The sequence below is a fragment of the Delphinapterus leucas genome, chromosome 16 (assembly GCF_059928025.1).
Source record: "Delphinapterus leucas isolate spDelLeu-1000000601 "Yukka" chromosome 16, BTC_Dleu_Yukka2, whole genome shotgun sequence".
In the NCBI taxonomy this organism is placed as follows: Eukaryota; Metazoa; Chordata; class Mammalia; order Artiodactyla; family Monodontidae; genus Delphinapterus; species Delphinapterus leucas.
In genome coordinates, this window is record NC_143144.1 from 59,145,475 (window position 1) to 59,164,238 (window position 18,764).

The window sequence follows — 18,764 nt, forward strand, 5'->3', positions numbered from 1 at the left end:
CCCTGAATTTTTAGCCAGTTGGTCAGAAGTGTGGGTAACCTGGAGACTCCTGAACTTGTGGCTGACATCAGAAGTGAGGGCAGTCTTCTTGGGAATGATGCCCTTAACTCTGGGTAGTTAGTATCAGAATTGCAGTGCAGTATTGCAGCATCTAGTTTGTAGCTTGTTGCAGAACAGACACTCATTAGGTTAATCAGACTTTTTTGCTAAAGAGAATTAACTTTTATCTTGAAACATACCATATCCTTTCTGGGTATCGTCAATAATTGGAATATGTCCTCTGTAAAGGAATTCATCACCTTGATCAATTAGAGCTTCCTTCACCGCCTCATATCCATGTAAGACCACAGTGATCTGGGATCCAAGGTACAGAGTGTAAACGGGGCCATACTCTTTGGCCAGCTGGAAAGAGATGCAAATGGTTGTAAGAGCTATTGTGAAATCTCTCCATTGGAGGCTTCAGTGGAAATTAAGTAATGATTCACATGTAGCTTAGACTTTGCTCCATTAATTTCCTTTCAGGAATTTAACCTGGGGTACAGTCATGGATTCATTCTTTCCTTCATCTATACATGCAAAAATTGAGCAAATATTTACTAAGCACCTATACTGTGTCAGACACTGTGCCAGGAACCCTCATGGAACTTAGAGTCTAGTGGAAGTAACAGGCAGTAAATAGCCGAACAAACTACATTTGCAATAGAAACTGAGCATAATTCTATGAAAGCGACAAAGAATGTACTCTGTTGGATGATAATGGGAAAACAATAAAATAGATGAGGAATCTATGAGGAGGTAACACTTAAGGTAAAACTAAAGATGAGAAGGAAGCAGCCAGGATAAGGGCCAGAAGGAGAGCTCACTAAACAGGTATTAAAAAGGATGAAATCTATATATTTATGATAGCATTGTGCCAAGGGGAAAAATAGAGTGCTACAACATCTGACAGCTAGAGGTGTTTTCAAATGTATTTTACAACCATGCAGTTAAATTCAAAGCAGCCATTTGAAATTACTTATATGAGGATGTACAATGGTGCAGAAACATGTTCAAGTTCTAAATTAAATTGGTGAAAAATAAAATTATGTTTAAAAATCCATTAGGGAATTCCCTGGCGGCCCAGTGGTTAGGACTACGTGCTTTCACTGTCAAGGACGCGGGTTCGAGTGCTGGTTGAGGAACTAAGATCCTCCTGCAAACTGCGTGGAGCGGCCAAAAATTTTTTTTAAAAATCCATTTGTTAAAAAATCCATTTGTATATTATAATCCTCCATTTTTTATTTATGATAATTATTTCTAAGAAGCAAAACTTGACACCATTTTTTTTCTGCCTTTTTTTTTTTTAACTTAAATGGTAGAGAATTTTGCCATTTTGTACCTCTTTTCTCTGTCCCAGGAAAATGAAACTTACTTCCTTTGTTCCCTTTGAATGAGTGTGTCTCTATATTTCGGGGCACACAATGCCAGGTCCTCCTCTCCCAACCTCACCCTCAGCTGATGACTTTGCTCTCTATTTCACAGAGATAATAGAAATAACCAGAAGAGAATGTCCATATGCTTCTACCATAGCATCCACTTGTTTACCTGAATCTGTGCCCATGTACATAGTTTTCTGTTAATATAAATGACTCTCCATGCTCCTAAAAAAGGCCCAATTCTCCAACTTGTGCATTGGATTCTAGCCCTTTCCAGCTATGGCAACATGACTTTCCTCTTTACAGCAAAACTGAGCAACATCACCCTATTTTCCCCCTTCCCCAGCCCCTGGCAACCACCATTCTGCTCCCTACAAGTTTGACTCTTTTAGAGTCCACATTATGAGTGCATATAGTATTTGTCCTTCTGTGTCTGGCTTATATAACTTAGGATTAATATCCTCAGGGTTCAACCATGTTGTTGTAAATGGCAGGATTTCCTTCTTTTTTAAGGATAAATAATACTCCTCTGTGTGTGCGCATCATATTTTCTTTATTCATCCATCAGAAGACAGTAATTAGGGTTGTTCTGGAGAATATATGCTTGCACAATGAACTCATTGAGATAATACTTTTTCCCAAAGAATATTTCCAAAGGAGTGAATGTCAGTCAGCGTAGCAGAGCTGGGCTGTGTCAGAGCAAGATGGGGGGATCACTCTTTAGAAGGAGGATCATAAAGTATCCCACAGATTAGTATAAAATAGTAATAATAATATAAAAGGACAGTTATTACATTTGCTTGGCTTGTCTTTTGGTAAGTGTTACACGCAGAGGGGACTGGAAGCCTTTCAGTCAAAGTATGTTCTGACTTCAGAATTTTCCCATTCACTAGAATTCAACCTATATCTCAGGTCAGGTCAACACACCTCACTACCTGCTCTAAAGTGATCCAATCCAGAAAAAAAAAAAAAGGTATCTGTCTTGTAATACAGAAACAGACACCCCGAAGTGTCTTAGTGGTGAGTAAAACTAAGAACGCTTGAAGATGACATGAAGATAACCTGAAGATGACCCCCCCCTTACCTGGAGATGACCAGCCTCTAATGAAACCCTTACCTTGGAGAGAGATGCAGGGACATCCTTAAGGTTTAGTTGCATCAGATTCCCAATGATGGGAAGGGGAGTTGGGCCAGGGGGAAGCCTTCCCCCTTTGTGGCTTTTCTTCCACACAAAAAGCAAAACCAGGCAAGTGACACAAATCACAAGAGCAAGAGTAGTGATTTCCAGCAGTGCCATCTCAGCTACTCGATGTTGGTAACTGTCTGGATTGCTTGTTAGCTAAGTCTTGTACACACCCGGGGTATGACCTGCCAGCCAAAGGCTGGTCTGAGTTCTTGGACTTGGAAAAAAACAACCTGGAATTGGTTTTGGCCGTATTTACCTTCGTGAAGCTTGAGATTAGGGAGGATTCATATCTTTCCTACCTCTTGTTCACAAAATCTGCAACTTTTGATTTTTTAAGCCTCTCCATTACATGTACTATTTCCTTTTAGCACTAATGATTCATTAACTATAAAGCTGGGGGATTAAAAGGTACAAACTATTAGGTATAAAATACACTACAAGGATATATTGTATAACATGGCGAATATAGCCAATATTTTACAATAACTATAAAGAGTATAACTTTTAAAAAATTTTTCTAAAGATTTTTTTTTGGGGATGTGGACCAGTTCTAAAGTCTTTATTGAATTTGTTACAGTATTGCTTCTGTTTTATGTTTTGGTTTTTTGGCCACAAGGCATGTGGGATCTTAGCTCCCTGACCAGGGATCAAACCCGCACCCCCTGCAGTGGAAGGCGAAGTCCTAACCACTGGACCACCAGGGAAGTCCCTAACCTTTAAAATTTGTGAATCACTATATTGTACACCTGTAACTTAAATAATATTGTACAGCAGCTATACTTCAATAAATAATTTTTTTTTTTTTTTTTTGCGGTACGCGGGCCTCTCACTGCTGTGGCCTCTCCCGTTGCGGAGCACAGGCTCCGGACGCGCAGGCTCAGCGGCCATGGCTCACGGGCCCAGCCACTCCGTGGCACGTGGGATCTTCCCGGACCGGGGCACGAACCCGTGTCGCCTGCATAGGCAGGCGGACTCTCAACCACTGCGCCACCAGGGAAGCCCAATAAATAATTTCTCTAAAGCTAACAAAAAGGGCTTCCGAAGTGGCTCAGCGATTAAGAATCCGCCTGCCAATGCAATGGGCACGGGTTCAATCCCTGGTCTGGGAAGATCCCACATGCCGTGGAGCAACTGAGCCTGTGAGCCACAACTACTGAAGCCCGCGCACCTAGAGCGTGTGCTCTGCAACAAGAGAAGCCACCGCAATGAGAAGCCCGCGCACCGCAACGAAGAGAGTAGCCCCCCACCTCCCCACCGCAGCTAGAGAAAGCCCGCGTGTAGCAATGAAGAACCAATGCAGCAAAACAATAAATTAAAAAGCTAACCAAAAAAAGTTTTAATTGCAATCTACAATGATTGATTTTTAAGTGTTAAACTAACCTTATATTCCTAGGATGAACACCTCTTCTTTCTCATGATGTAATAAAACTTTTCTATTTTGCTGGATTTTATTTGCCATTACTTTGTTAGGGATTTTTGTACCTATGTACATGAGGAATATTGGTTTGCAATTTTGTTCTCTGTAATGTGTTTGGTTTTAATATCAGTTTTATGACAGCCAGATAAAATAAGTAGGCAAGTGCTCCATTTTTTTTCTTTTTAATAAAAGTTTTTAAATTTTTAATTAAAAGATTAGTATTATTTTTCCTGAAAAGTTTGATAAAATGCCACAGTGAAACAATCTGATGTCTTCCTTGTGGGAAAATTTTTGTTATTAATTTACCTAATTAAAAAAAGTTCTAGAAATAAGATAATGGTGATGATTGCACAAAATTGTGATCGTACTTAATATTACTGACCTGTACATTTAAAAATGGCTAAAATGGTAAATTTTATGCATATTTTACCACAATAAAGGAAAAAACCCCGATTACTTAGTTGGTATTTGAAAACGTTATCTCACTTGTATTTGCATTTAAGGTAATTAATGCTTTTATTTATTCTTTGAGATAAATCTTACTATTAATAGTAATGTCTCAGAATCTAGACATTATCTTATGGGGAATTTGTTAAAATAAATATTTTTCAAAATCTAAAAAAGTCTACTGCTGTTTCCTACTAATTACAGAAAACATTAAAAAAATCTATTTAGCACTAAAATTCTTGTTTCAACTTTGCTATTTTTCACTAATTTCAGAGCCATCTATTTCTCTGTATTTTCCCACAGCAGACTATTTGCTTCCATTAACCAACCTTACTGGCCTGCATTCATATATCCTTTAGCTGTGGGGCCACTAGGCTGGGATGCAGCCATAGCCGATGATGGGTTTGTGCATGAAGAACCCAGGCATAGGTAGCTTAGGGACTTCATATATTAATACATTGCTGTATTCCTTCCGGCACTTTCTGTGAAACCAGTGTCCACTGATGCTTACGCTCAGTTGTTTGCAAGAATTGTTTGCAGACATTCCACAATGAGGTAAATTATTGACTTTGAAATGTTTGAAAAGTTAGAACTTTAATGTTTTGGACATTGAAAGCAAGTGAATAAACAGAGTGGACTGGTAAACATGTTGGAAAAGGGAAGTTTTAAAATTACCTAATCAATTTCCCTGCTTAAAAATCTTGAAAGCATTTGTTTTTTTTTAATTCTTGGTTTTTAATGGACTTTTCCTTTTATTACTAAGGCTTTATATTTCTAGAGCAGTTTCCGGTTCACAGCAAAATTGAGCAGAAGATACAGAGCTCCCATATACTCCCTGCCTCTCACCATGAAAGTCCTGAACCAGAGTGGTATATTTGCATGTGTACGTCCAGTTGTTCCATTTGTTGAAAAGACTATCTTTTCTCCATACTGCCTTTGTTCCTTTGTCAAAGATCGGTTGACTATATTTATGTGGGTCTATTTCTAGACTCTTTTCTGTCCCACTGATCTACTTGTCTCTTCTTTTGCCAATACCACACTGTCTTGATCACTGTAGTTTTACATTAAGTCTTGAAGCTAGGTCATGGCCTCAACTTCATTCTTCACTATTACACTAGCTATTCTGAGTGTTTTACCTCTCCATATATACTTTAGAATCAGTATGTCAGTATTCATAAAATAACTTGTTGGGATTTGATTTGGGATTGCATTGAATCTATAGATCAAGTTAGGAAGAAGTAACACCCTGACAATACTGAGTGTTCCTATACATGAACGTGGACTATCTCTCCATCTATTTAGTTCTTCATTGATTTCTTTCATCAAAGTTTTATAGTTTTCCTCATATAGATCCTGTAGATACATATTTTGTTAGATTTATACCTATTTCGTAGTTTGGGGTGCTAATATAAATGGTATCGTGCTTTAAATTTTTAATTCTGAAATGTTTTGCTTGAAAGACTTCTAACCTTTGGAAAAATCACTGGTATGTAACAAGACTCAGAAGGCCCACCATGATCCTCTCCCCTCTTGACACCTACCTCACCAGTCTCATTTTTTGGTGCTCCTATTCTCACTAATAATGTTACACCTGTACTAAACTTTGGTCCATTCCTGGAAGGTTCTTGAACTGAGGTCTTCACGTTATAAGGCTTCACATGTGAGCTTTCATTTTTTAAAGTAACAGCTTTATTGAGATATAATTCACATACAATTCACCCTTTTAAAGTATACAGTTCACTTTGTGTGGACATGTTTTAATTCTTCTGGGTAGATACCTAGAAGCAGAATTGCTGGGTCTTACGGTAACTCTTCGCTTAACATTTTGAGGAACTGTCAAAACATATTCCAAAGTAGCTGTACCATTTTACATTCTTACTAGCAGTGTATGAGGATTCCCATTTCTCCCCATCCTTGCAAACAATTGTTATTGTCTGTCTTTTTTGTTACTGCCATTCCAGTGGGTATAAAGTCCTATCTCATCGTGGTTTTGATTGGCATTTCCCTAATGACTAATGATGTTAAACATCTTTCATGTTCTTATTGGCCATTTATATATCTTCTCTGAAGAAATGTCTGAGATCCTTTGCTCATTAAAAAAAAATTTTGTAAAATTTTTGTTATTCCCTGATCTTTAACTGGCTAGCATACCTTCTCGTTCTTTATCTCCCCCTTCTCTTTTTTTACACTACCAGTAGTACATTCTTTCCATTTGTATAGCCTCATCATGGTTGGAATTTTTTGATTAAGGTCTACCTTCCCATGAGACTGTTGATTCTAAGAGAACAAAGACTATGTCTTATTCACTATTGTTTTGTTCATTGTTGGTCCAACACTTAACACATTTTAGGTTTCCTGGCACATACCAGGCACTTGAACACTTGAATTGTATTCAATTTGATGCTCACATTGTTTCTCCTGTTGTGTCAGGAGGGCTGCTGTCTCCACTGAGGTTTTAGGGGCCACCTCCTCTCTGACCATTTGTGCTCCTCTCTTCCATTGGTTGAGGGTTGTCCCTCGGGATATTAATTCTTGTGCATATCTGAGTTGAATACATCTGCAGAATGACTGCAGCTTCCATAGTATGGGAGGAACCCTGCAGTGAAAAACAACATGTTAATTGCCTGCATGACACTGTTGAGGCATGGGGACCCAGTGAATTGCATTTTAAAATACAATAGCATCTGGTGCTCCCATTGCCTGGAACACATTCCACCATTACCATCATTCTCTTCAGTTGCCTGGCTGCCTCCTGTATATCCTTAAAAACGTAGCTCAGATCTGACACTGCCTCCTAGAAACCACCAGGCTGTGTTGACCCCCACCAGTACTCCTTGCATCCAGTGTTCTGCCTGCTGTGGTACTTACCACACTATCATACTTGCCTATTTATTTGCTGTACCATCCAAACCGCACCCCCCTCCACCACAAGGCTAAAAGTCTTTTTTCTTGCCTCAGCAACTAGCACATACTAGATACCCAGTAAATATTTATAGAAAGAAAAGGAAAGATTTAAAAATACTTCAAGATAAAAAATTGAAATAGCTGGCGTCTTAATCTGCTCAGGCCGCTATAACAAAATACCATAAACTGGGTGGCTTAAACATTCATTTCTCAGTTTTGGATACTGGGAAGTCCAAGACCAAAGTGGTAGCAGATTTGGTGTCTGGTGAGAGCTCTCCTCCTGGTTTGCGGATGGCCTTCTTCTTGTTGTGTCCTCATGTGGCCCAGCGAGACATCTCTTCTTATAAGACATCTCTTCTTATAAGTAGACATCTCATCTACTTCTATTTATGAAGGCTCCGCCTTAACAACCTAATTATTGGGTTGGCCAAAAAGTTCCTTCTGTTTTAAAGTAAAAATAAAAGACACATTTTTCATTTTCACCAAGAACTTTATTGAACAACGTATTCACCATTTTGTTCCACTACCTTCTGCCATTTTTCAGGCAACTTCATAATTCCATCTTCCCAAAATTTTTTATCTTTTTGAGCAAAGAACTATTCCAGATGCCTTTTACATTCTTCCAGGGAATTGAAATTTTTTCCATTAAGAGAATTTTGTAAAGACCGAAATAAATGGCAATCTGAAGGTGCAATGTCTGGTGAATACAGCGGATGAATCAGAACTTCCCAGCCAAGCTGAAACAGTTTTTGCCTGGTCATCAAAGAAACATGCGGTTTTGTGTTATCCTTATGGAAGATTATGTGTTTTCTGTTGACTAACTCCAGACGCTTTTCGTGGAGTGCTGCTTTCAGTTGGTCTAATTGGGAGCAGTACTTGTTGGAATTGTTTGATTTTCCAGAAGGAGCTCATAGTAGAGGGCTCCCTTCCAACCCCACCATATACACAACATCACCTTCTTTGGATGAAGACCAGCCTTTGGGGTGCTTGGTGGTGGTTCATTTCGTTTGCCCCACGATCTCTTCCTTTCCACATTATTGTACAGTATCCACTTTTCATCACCCATCACAATTTATTTTAAAAATGGAACGTTTTCGGTGCGCCACAACTACTGAGCCTGTGCTCTAGAGCCCGCGAGCCACAACTACTGAAGCCCTGAACCTAGAGCCCATGCTCCACAAGAGAAGCCACTGCAATGAAGAGTAGCCCCCGCTCACCACAACTAGAGAAAAAGCCCGCACACAGCAACGAAGACCCAATGCAGCCAAAAAAAAAAAAAAAAAACAGAGCATTTTCATTATGTTTCAGTAGAGCATGGCATGCGGAAATAGGGTCAAGAAGGCTTTTTTCGCCTAACCTATGTGGAACCCAAACATCAAAGCGATTAACATAACCAAGCTGGTGCAAATGATTTTCAACACGTGGTATAATGTTGTTTGTTCTCAATTAGTGTCTGGATTTGATCGCTATCAACTTCAACTGGTCTGCCTGACCGTGGAGCATCGTCCAGCAAGATATCTCCAACACAAAACTTTGCAAACCACTTTTGACACGTTCAATCAGTCACAGCACCTTCTCCATACACTGCACAAATCTTCTTTTGAGTTTCAGTTGCGTTTTTACCTTTCTTGAAATAATAAAGCATAATATTCCGAAAATGTTGTTTTTCTTCCATCTTCAATATTAAAATGGCTACACAAAAATTCACCAATTTTCATAAGCTTTTCTTCAACGCACGCTGATATGACAGCTGTCACAATACAATCTAACAAAATTGTTTCGAATGAATTTAAAGACAACTAAGCGGGGGTTTCCCTGGTGGCGCAGTGGTTGAGAGTCCGCCTGCCGACGACGCAGGGGACATGGGTTCGTACCCCGGTCCAGGAGGATCCCACATGCCGCGAAGCAGCTGGGCCCGTGAGCCATGGCCGCTGAACCTGTGCGTCCGGAGCCTGTGCTCCGCAGCGGGAGAGGCCACAACAGTGAGAGGCCCGCGTGTTACAAAAAAAAAAAAAAAAAAGACAACTGAGTGCTACTAGAGCCATCTTATGGAAAAAAGCAAACGAACCTTTTGGCTAACCCAATATCTGTCAAAGGCCCCACCTCCAAATACCATCACCTGGAGCATTAGGGCTTCAGCATGACTTTTAGGGGAACACATTCAGCCTGTAGCAGATGGAAGGTAGAAAAATGGATAGAAAGAGGTAATAGGAGAAAAACATGAAAGGCACTAATTCCAAAGAAACGTGGTAAGGAAAACAAGTAAAATGTCATTCCGAGTTATATAATAATGGACACTTGGGGGAGTGAGCAATGAGTAAATTAGTTTAAAATGCTTACACAAAGACAAGAGACCAGAGGATAGCCGAGAAGCTGGCCCAGCTTGTTGAGATGTTCCTGGAGGGCTGCGGTTGAGATTTAACATCCAGCTAGCTTAGGTCACTGCTGCTGAAGACATAATTCAATGTGTGTTTTCTGATGCACTTGTATGTATCAGGCACTGTGCTCTCTGTCCATCACAGGAACTTACAGGCTACTCAGAGACAAACATATATCGACTCCAATAGGCTGGGTGAACTAATGCACCCCAACAAACACCACGTGCAAATCACTATTCCAGGTGCATAAACAGATCTTGCTGAACCCACTGAAGAGCTCTGTAAGAATATGTAAACAAGTTCAGAGATATTAGGTAATTTCCCATGGTTACACACTAAGCCCTGACGTGGACACTCTAGCCTAACTTCTATGTCCTTTTTTCCCCACTACTCACTTACCTGCCTTTCACATTCATCCTTTTGTTCTTTCACACAACGTAACTGACCAACTCATATGGGCCAGGCACTGTGCAAGGCATGAGCAACAGATACCATCCCAGGGAAGAGCATGGTCACAGTCCCTGCCCCCCAGGGAGCTAAACATTTGTGAGAACAGACATTAAGCAGGTAATGTGAGGCGTGTGGAGTGTTACAAACAGGGAAACGTGGGGTGCTGACCTGAGCAAGCAGTTCCGGAAGACCTCTCTGAAGAAGTGAAGACTCTTTAGGAGTTAGCAAAGTTGGAGCTATAAGGGAGAAAAAGTAGGCCAGGTGGATGGAATAATACATGCAAAGGGACAGAGAGAAAGAGAGAAGGTGCATTCAAGGACTTGGGCTGGAGAGGTCAGTGTGTATACACTTGGGACTTAATCCTAAAGCAATCAGAAGCCACAACGTCTAATTCACAGAATTCCTTCCCCACAGCAAGAGGCAGAAATCACTTAATTCTAAATCACTTCATTTTAAGATGTACCAAAAGCCTACAGGATAATTAGTTTGAATGAAATTTCCTTGGTTTGTAGCCACAGATGTAGGATACTACGGGGCTGGATCCCACTGGAACCCGAGTAAAAGGGCTGCTTTCCCCAAAACTCCCAATTATCAAGCCCTGATGCCCCAACAGCACTGTGAAATTGTCCCCAGGAGGGAATGTTGAGAGCTTGAGCAGAGCAGGTCCAACCTTGGCTCCTGGGTTAACATCTGAATTAGTGAGGTTAATGATATCATACCATTGCCAGTTATAATTTATACAGTTTGTCTTTTCTCCACCTCAGGATAATGTCCCCTCCCCTCCTCAGTGTAAGTATTTCAGCTCTCAGGCAGTCTCCGAGGGGCACGATGCTCCATCCTCCCTCTTCCCTCCTCTGCTGCTGGCTGCATCCCACAAGGAATCAAAACACCCCTTGTTAAATTCCGTGAGTCAGGAAAGAATGGAAATCCTGCTTTCAAAATTCTTACACGAGGCTTCTGGGAAAAGTGTAAGGAGAGCGTCTATAGTTAAGTTAAACTAGTAAATAAACTGGCTCCGAGCTGAAATGGGCAGGACAGCCTGAGGAGCAGGTTAAGCAACAGAGAAAGGAGACATATGGGAAAAACACAAACCACTGATAGTAAAATAATTTTATTTAGTTTCTTTTTTAAAAAAGGTAGCATTTCACATATAAATTTAGACTTCAAGATTACCAAAAGGAACATCCCTGAAGGTGGGGCGGGGGGGGCAGACTTTGAGCCCCAGTGAGCACAGGGAAGCACATTCCACGGAGAGTTTAAGCAGAAGTCCTTTCTTGAGAACTTCACAGTGCTACTTCCCTGTTCCTCAACTCTGCCACCAGAGACTGTGGTTTGTAAGAAAACCCATATTCATCACTTTGGGGCAACAGTTTTTAGCTCATGGGAATAGGAAACATCTCTAGGAATGAAAGCACAAGGGTCAATGATCCAGGGCTTCCCTGGTGGCGCAGTGGCTGAGAGTCCGCCTGCCAATGCAGGCGACACGGGTTCATGCCCCGGTCTGGGAAGATCCCACATGCCGCGGAGCGGCTGGGCCCGTGGGCCATGGCCGCTGAGCCTGCGCTCCGCAACGGGAGAGGCCACAGCAGTGAGAGGCCCGCGTACCACCAAAAAAAAAAAAAAAAAGGTCAGTGATCCAGATTTCCCACAACAATCATTATTTATATGCAGCAACAATATATGACAGGTAAAGAGTTTATTATATAGTTCCAAAAATCTTTTAAAAAGGGCTAGAGAACACAAAATTCATTCATAAAGAGAATGTATATAATTAAATGAGCAAAAACAAAAAAATTATTCTTTCCATATTACAAATGCCTTTATAGGATAAGGCCCTGGGAAAAGACCTCAAATCTGGGACTCCTTTCCCGTATTAAGTGTCTGGCACAACCCAGAAGCTGTCATGAGACTGACAGTTAGCTTAAAGGTTTCTGGAAGTGGTCCCATGACTTTTCTGTCTGGCTTGAACACAGTGTACACAAATGGTGTCTTAAACTGCGTAAACTCAGGCCTAACTACAGGGCACACAGATTCAAGAAAGTTAATCTTAAGATTAAAAAAACGTCCAGATGAAACAGATCTCCCATAGCCACAGGCTAACTCTGTCATCCTCTCATGTAAGTTTAAATCCACTGGCTGCCTAGGAAGTCAGTGGAATAATCCTGATCTCCTAGTTGAGGTGAAAGCTGCAGAACAACTTAGATTTCAGCATCTCAGGGCCAGGAGGGAAGGAGGCAAAGATGACCAAGGGTGCTTTCTAGGTTACTCCTTGATCCACCCGGTGGGCTCCTGATGAGTGTTGAGAAGGAGAACCCGTGGGCCAGTAACCATGGCAGCCCCAGGATCTGACCTTCAGGCAGAGGTACCGGGGCAAATGAATGTACCCCAAATCCAGTTTTAAAAATAAAAACTTCCTGCAGTTATGATACAACACTGTGCAGTGAACAGCTAGGAACTGGATGCTGCTTCTATTTCTGGTTAAAGTCCTGTTCCACTCTTGGCCAGAGCTGAGAGGTGAAATAGAAGGAGTTGTCTGAGCCTAAAAACCAGGCACCTTAGTCACACATGGCCTGGGCAGTGACAGAGACAGTCATCACCCCATGGAGGGGTATGTATGGCCCTCAGAGCTTTGGTTCAAAGCAAAGGTTTCATCTCACCCAAAACTTCAAACTAAGCTCTATCTCTGAGCCTACTAATGATTAGGAATCTCTATGAAGAATCTCTGATTGGGTGGCAAGGTGCATGTCCCAGCAGGCCACCATCTTGACTCTAGGAAAACAAAAAGGTGCAAATCGTATCAAGTAAATAGTTGCTCAAGTGGAAGATCATTTCCTGGGGAACTTCAGCGGACTAGATGCTACTCACATGGATGAATGCTGGGACTAGACCCAAAAGAGAAAGCCTGGGTCCTGGCATAATCAGTCTTCTTTACACTTACCACATCCTGGCCGCCTTTTCTCTGACCTCCTATCTCTTGAATGACTGAGCACACATTTCCCCGGGGACCAATGTAAACATTATCCAATAGATCTCAGCTTAGAAAAACACAGCTTGTTAAATATTTAGTGTTTAACATTCCAGTGCAGGCAGTATGTTAGCATCAGACTTTCCCTCATTCATGAGTACCAGTTTAGAAAGGAACATACACAGGATATTTGATAAAACTGCACCTGAAAAGACCATCTGGGTGCCAGACAGCTGGCTCTATCCTGCAATCAGCTGATAAACCAGGACCACCACAGGAAAGGCAGAACAGACGGAGCATGAGTTCTCTGTAAATCTGAAGTCGTATAACCATCGTTCCCACTTAACCCCTTGGGCCATATCTTGATATGGGAGAACATTTCCACCTGTTGCATCAACCTGTGCTCTCCTTGTTTTGGATGGGGCTCTCTCCGGAGGGCTCAAGAGCCTCCTTAGAGGGGAGAGAGCTTTTTCTTCCAGTCCTAACCTCTGAATATTTCAAAGCACAAGAGGAGTCCACGAACATGCTAGGGATGTTGCTGCCAAAGTAGATCTTACTGTTAGAAGCAATGGCCTGGTACCTTTTGAGCTCCAGATATTCCGGGGTCAATTTGTGCTGTGAGAGGCAAACAAGAGCAAAGGCATCAGAACACTTTGGTGCAATAGTCACTGCTCTCTTTCCTTACACAGATTTTCCCTATTGTTCTCCTGAATATCATTCCTCAACTGTGAATTGCTACCAATGACCCTCTCTCACTTTGAAGTGTGGCTATCACATTGACAGCATTTTTCAGAATGGCATAAAACTACTGCCCCTTTCAGCATAAGGCTCACATCAATGACAAAGTCTTGACACTTGTGCCTGGCCAGCTTTTCCCATGACAGATTTGGATCACTGGTTTGGAAACTGAAATTTCTCATCTTGCCTTCATCTTGACCAAATTCCGTTCTGTTTCTATAGAGTTGTGTCCTCCAATATGTTAAGTTTATTTCTAAATTTACACTGGATTTCAAAGTACTGACAACTCTTGTTCTGACAAGCTACCGTATCTTCAGCCTTCTGAATATAGATTATGTTGTTCCTTCCTAAATGGAAAAAGTTTAAGCCCTGTCTATACCTTAAGTCTTGACTCTAACCTTTCAGACTGCATCATATACCTTAGCAACCTCCTTCTCAACTTTTCCTCTGTTCCACTCTACTGTACAATTAATAACCTTATAAACCTTGGCCATATCCTTCCCTTCTCAGACTACAAGGGGTTCTAGCTGACTTTTAATTAAATAATTCCTACTAACTAGGTCTGTACTCTCTAGACCTAAACTTACCCCAGTCCCTATACAAAAATTGTTCACCCACACCCAACTTCCTTTCTCAAATTACCACATATGAAATTCCTCATGACTAGAGTATTTTTTAAATCCAACGAACAAGGAGTACTCAACTGGGGGCATTCGGAAACGTGTGTGTGTGGTGGGGGGTGTGGATTGTTAAAATAATTGGTGAGCACTACTGACAGTTTAGCAGCCAAGGGCCAGAATGCATGAGATAGGCTTCAATAATGAAAAAGTATCTCACCCCAAGATGCTAAGAATGTCTGATGAGAAACTCTGCTCTAAACAAGCTTGGCATCTACCCCAAAGGTCTACCTGATCTGGGAAGCAATTTGAAATGAACTTTACTCCTCTCCTGTCACTCCTGTCATTTCAGGAGAAGACCTTTAACTTTCCTGATTATTGAGCCCTTATACAGCAGGACAAATGGATGAATTTATGGCATTTGACCTGGGTTTATATATCTGCTTGCCTTTGTCCTAGCTCCCCACTTTTATAAAGAACTATACAAAGTTCTCTACCCATAGAATGTGCAACATATGTCTTTCCAAGTGACTGGCCAATTCTAGAGGGTGTGATGGTAACTACCCTTCCTTGATACTGGATAAAATCGCCTCCATCGTGTTAGAACCCCCACAGGCGAAAGCAAAAACTGAACTATATTACTAGGAGAGTGACACAGAGAGCCAGCCACCTTGTTTGAAGCGGCGTATTTGTGTGCGGCGTAATGCTCAGCATCCGCTTTCGCCTTCTCTCGGGCCAGGAACGCAGCATCTAGTGAGCAGAGCAGGCAGGGTGTTTAAAACGGAGCACAGTTGCAATCCATGTCCTCAGCTGGGTAAGAGCTCAGACTCTACCTTAAGTAGAAGCCCCTTTATCCACTGCTTGATATTCCAATCATTCACTTTACTTTAAAGGCATAAAACAACATGTGCAGTTTTCAAATCCCAGTCCCCAGACAACTCCTTCTCAAAGGGGAGTACTCTTGTCAATATCAAGTTTAACTCTCAGCCCGTCTGAACCCACTTCATTTTCCACCTTAAGTTGCTCCTTCTTTCCTCCACCCCTCATCACCTAAAGCCTCACACCCCACCCAGGCTCTAGGCTTTCAGTATTAATAATTAAGTCCAGACATGAGAGCTCTGCTCTATTTGTTTGCACTGTCTCCATCCCCTTCAAATCTGATTCAGAATCAGTTAATGTAGAATGATAGGTAGCATCATCATATAAGCAAAAGAGGTTGAATATTTGGTCTTCAAGACAGTGAGCTAAGAACATCGACATCCCGCTATGTGTAATCAAGAGTTTGGGAGCCTCTACGACAATCAGGGCTTCTTTTTTCCCCAGCTAATTGTTTGGTTATTTTTTTGGTTGACAGGTAGAAAAGAAACTGGTGGTGGTGGGGTTTCTTATCTTGTATATTCTTTAAAACTGATTACTTTGCCTGAGAACAAATAAGCCCCAACTTAAGGATGGAAAATGAAAGGCTGGGTTTCCCATAGTCACAAACCAAACAAAAGAGCTAGATACACAATGGCAATTTAAAAAAAAAATTTGTCTAGAATATCAGGCCAGCTACTTCCTCCAGACCACCCACCATAACCCAGACCCAGTCCCTGAGACAGAGAAGCAGTTCAGGATGGTCAGAGCCTCTTTTCTCCCTGAGGTACCTTCAATTTCAGAAATGCGCTTTTCAGTTTCTTTCTCCATCACCTTCTGCTGAAACCGAATTTTTGCCACTTGTGCAATCTTCTCTGCTTCTATAATTATACACAAAACAAGGTCTTCAAAACACTTCTCTAGTTCCAGAGGTACTTAGAAACATGAGCACATAGTCCAACAATTATATAAGGTTTTATGGGCTCATTGTTTCATTGTTTTATCTATTCAGACTATAAACAACTCAACAGAAAAAAGGGAATTTATTTCCTACTTCACTGTTCTATTTTGACAGTGCTTGTTTTGTAGGAAGGAAGAGTACAAAAGGTGACAGTTCCAGTCCTTCATGGGATTAAATGGCAATGGTCCACAAGCTAATGGGGAAAAAAAGATACTTCATGAACGTTCTCAGAACAAAAACAGAGCAACACAAATGTATGGCAACATAGGACAATTATATAATGTGGCAGGAGAAAGAAAGAATATGGAAGATAAAACAAGGAAGACCTTCTGGAAGAAATCTTAAAGAAAATAATAGACATGACCTATAAGGACCTGGCAGAAAGTGTAAACAAAAACAAGATATACGAATTAGCATAGCAAGTCGCAGTTGAAGAGGTGATAAAGAGCCAGCTGATAAAAGAAGACAACAAAAAAATTAGAGAGAGGGCTGGAAGGCCCCTGTTTTGAGTGACAGGCTAAGGAATTTAACTTTAATATATACTCAGGATCAACTGTTATGTAACCATCAGGGAAATGATGTGATGAAGGGTTACCAGAGGAGGAGTATTCTGACTACTGTAGAAGATAAAAGAGAAAGCAGGGTAATTCACCTGAGAATGTGAAAACAAGTGTTGGGAGTGAACAAGGTAGCTGCAGCAGGCAATTACAGGCAGGGAAAACAAAACATCCTTAGGAAATCTCTGGCTTAACCAAAGGATTCAGGACCAGGGAAGAAAGACTCTAATTATATTTTCAATACAATCACTGCAATTCTTGAAGAACATTCTCAATTCTCCTTTTCAGCCAAAGAAGTTGAATTTTAACATATCTTCTCCTTGGCCTCTGGAGGAAATGTATAATGGAAAGAACATTTCCAGGTGGTTTCTTCTTTCCATAAAGCAGGATCCTTTACCAGCTACTCCAGGGCATACTTCCCTATCTCCCCATCAGCATAAAATCAATCTATCACCATACCGTCCTAAAAATAGGCGGTGTTCAGCTGGGCTAAAAATTTAGCTATAAGCAGAAACTCAAGATAAAATTTGAATAGAAAGTCAGGAATCTGGAGCCTGCAGCTAGAACCCAGAGAATGGTGTATCAACATGGGGAACTGATGCAGTAATCCCATTTCACAATGTTCTCTGTTGCGTGGGCATAAACCAATAAAGAGCATGACCAAACCTCTAGTTCTAGAAAAATGGTGGAGTAGGCTAATGAGAAACCCTTCCAACACCTTAAAATGCTAGATAAAATATAACAAAATTGTTTTCTAATGTATAATTGAGATCATAAGAAAGAATGAGAGATCCTCAAGAGAGACAAGTGAAGAGAGAGCTGAGAGCTTGTATGGTGGCAGCCCTGGGAGTAGTTATTAGACTAGTAAAAGAAAGGTCCTTGGGCTATTGCCCAGCAGGGCCAGGAGATGAAGCCTTGAGATGTTAAAACTGAAACTCCCCTATAAAACCCGAGGACCTGCTAAAGGGCTGCAACTCTACCCACCAGCCCAGTGGCATATCATAGTGAAACTAGAGAATACGCAAAGATAGAGAAAATTCTTTTTTTTTTTTTTTAACAGAGAAAATTCTTAAAAGTAAAAAGAGGAGGAGAAGCCAAACAAAAACAAAATACTACTGCCAAAGTGACAAAGAAAAGTAACTTTAGTTGGGCTTAGAACTGTAGGCTAAATTACCATTCAAGAATGAAATAAAAGTATCTCAGACTAAGGAAGACTGAATAAATTTTCCAGTCCTTAGCCTTTACTGGAAAAAAGCTAGCAGAAAAAAAGAATGAATTGTCAGAAGCAATGGAGAGGAAAAAATTGCACAACATATTTAAATCAAAGTAAAATATTTACTGTAGGAATCAATGATGATAATAATCAATGGGGGAATAAAAACAACATGAAACTAAAATACTAGGCAACAATAATATGTAAAACTGGAGGACAGTGATAAGAGTTGAAGCATCCTAAGATACTGTTCAAGAAGAGGATGGAAAGAATGATTAGACTCTGTCAAGTCAGGTATGCTTGTTAACATTTTACAGGCAACAACTAGTTACAAATTCTAGAAATAGAATGTAAAACTTCCAATCAAGTAAAAGGAAGAAAATAATAAAGAAAATACAATCAATTCAATACCAATCAGAAAAGAAGGGAAAAAGAAGCATGGTAAATGGCACAAAATTAAATGATACAAACAAGTCCAAATATAGCAGTAACCACAATAAATATAAAAAGACTAAACTCACCAGTTAAAAGACAGATTCTCACATTGGATAAGATAACAAAATCCAGCTATATGCTGTTTACAAGAGACACACCTAAAACATAATGACATAGAAAAGTTGAAAGTAAAAGGATGTGAAAAGACACATCAAGAAAATAACTA

The 18,764-nt window shown here is 40.7% G+C and overlaps 2 protein-coding genes across 10 annotated transcripts in view; both read right to left on the reverse strand.

The window, feature by feature from the left end:
* Positions 1-3,397, reverse strand: part of LOC111172397 (cytochrome P450 2C23-like) — a 39,947-nt gene extending 36,550 nt beyond the window's left edge. Inside the window, exons 1-2 of the mRNA XM_022569061.2 lie at positions 2,533-3,397; positions 240-402 (exon numbers count right to left, since the gene is read on the reverse strand). Of these exons, the coding sequence (XP_022424769.1) occupies positions 240-402; positions 2,533-2,712 (343 nt within the window). The 5' untranslated portion in view covers positions 2,713-3,397. The remainder of the gene's footprint in view (positions 1-239; positions 403-2,532) is intronic.
* A 2,781-nt stretch (positions 3,398-6,178) lies between these two features.
* The window catches only part of ERLIN1 (ER lipid raft associated 1), a 43,120-nt gene continuing 30,534 nt past the window's right edge, over positions 6,179-18,764 (reverse strand). For 2 of the 9 annotated variants that reach the window (XM_089898045.1, XM_022569064.3), the window contains exons 10-12: positions 16,164-16,253; positions 15,188-15,267; positions 11,293-13,777 (exon numbers count right to left, since the gene is read on the reverse strand). In XM_089898045.1, coding sequence (XP_089754171.1) covers positions 13,556-13,777; positions 15,188-15,267; positions 16,164-16,253 — 392 coding nt within the window. In that variant the 3' untranslated portion in view covers positions 11,293-13,555. The other 7 variants (XM_089898050.1, XM_089898049.1, XM_089898046.1 and 4 more) reach the window with 7 other exon arrangements.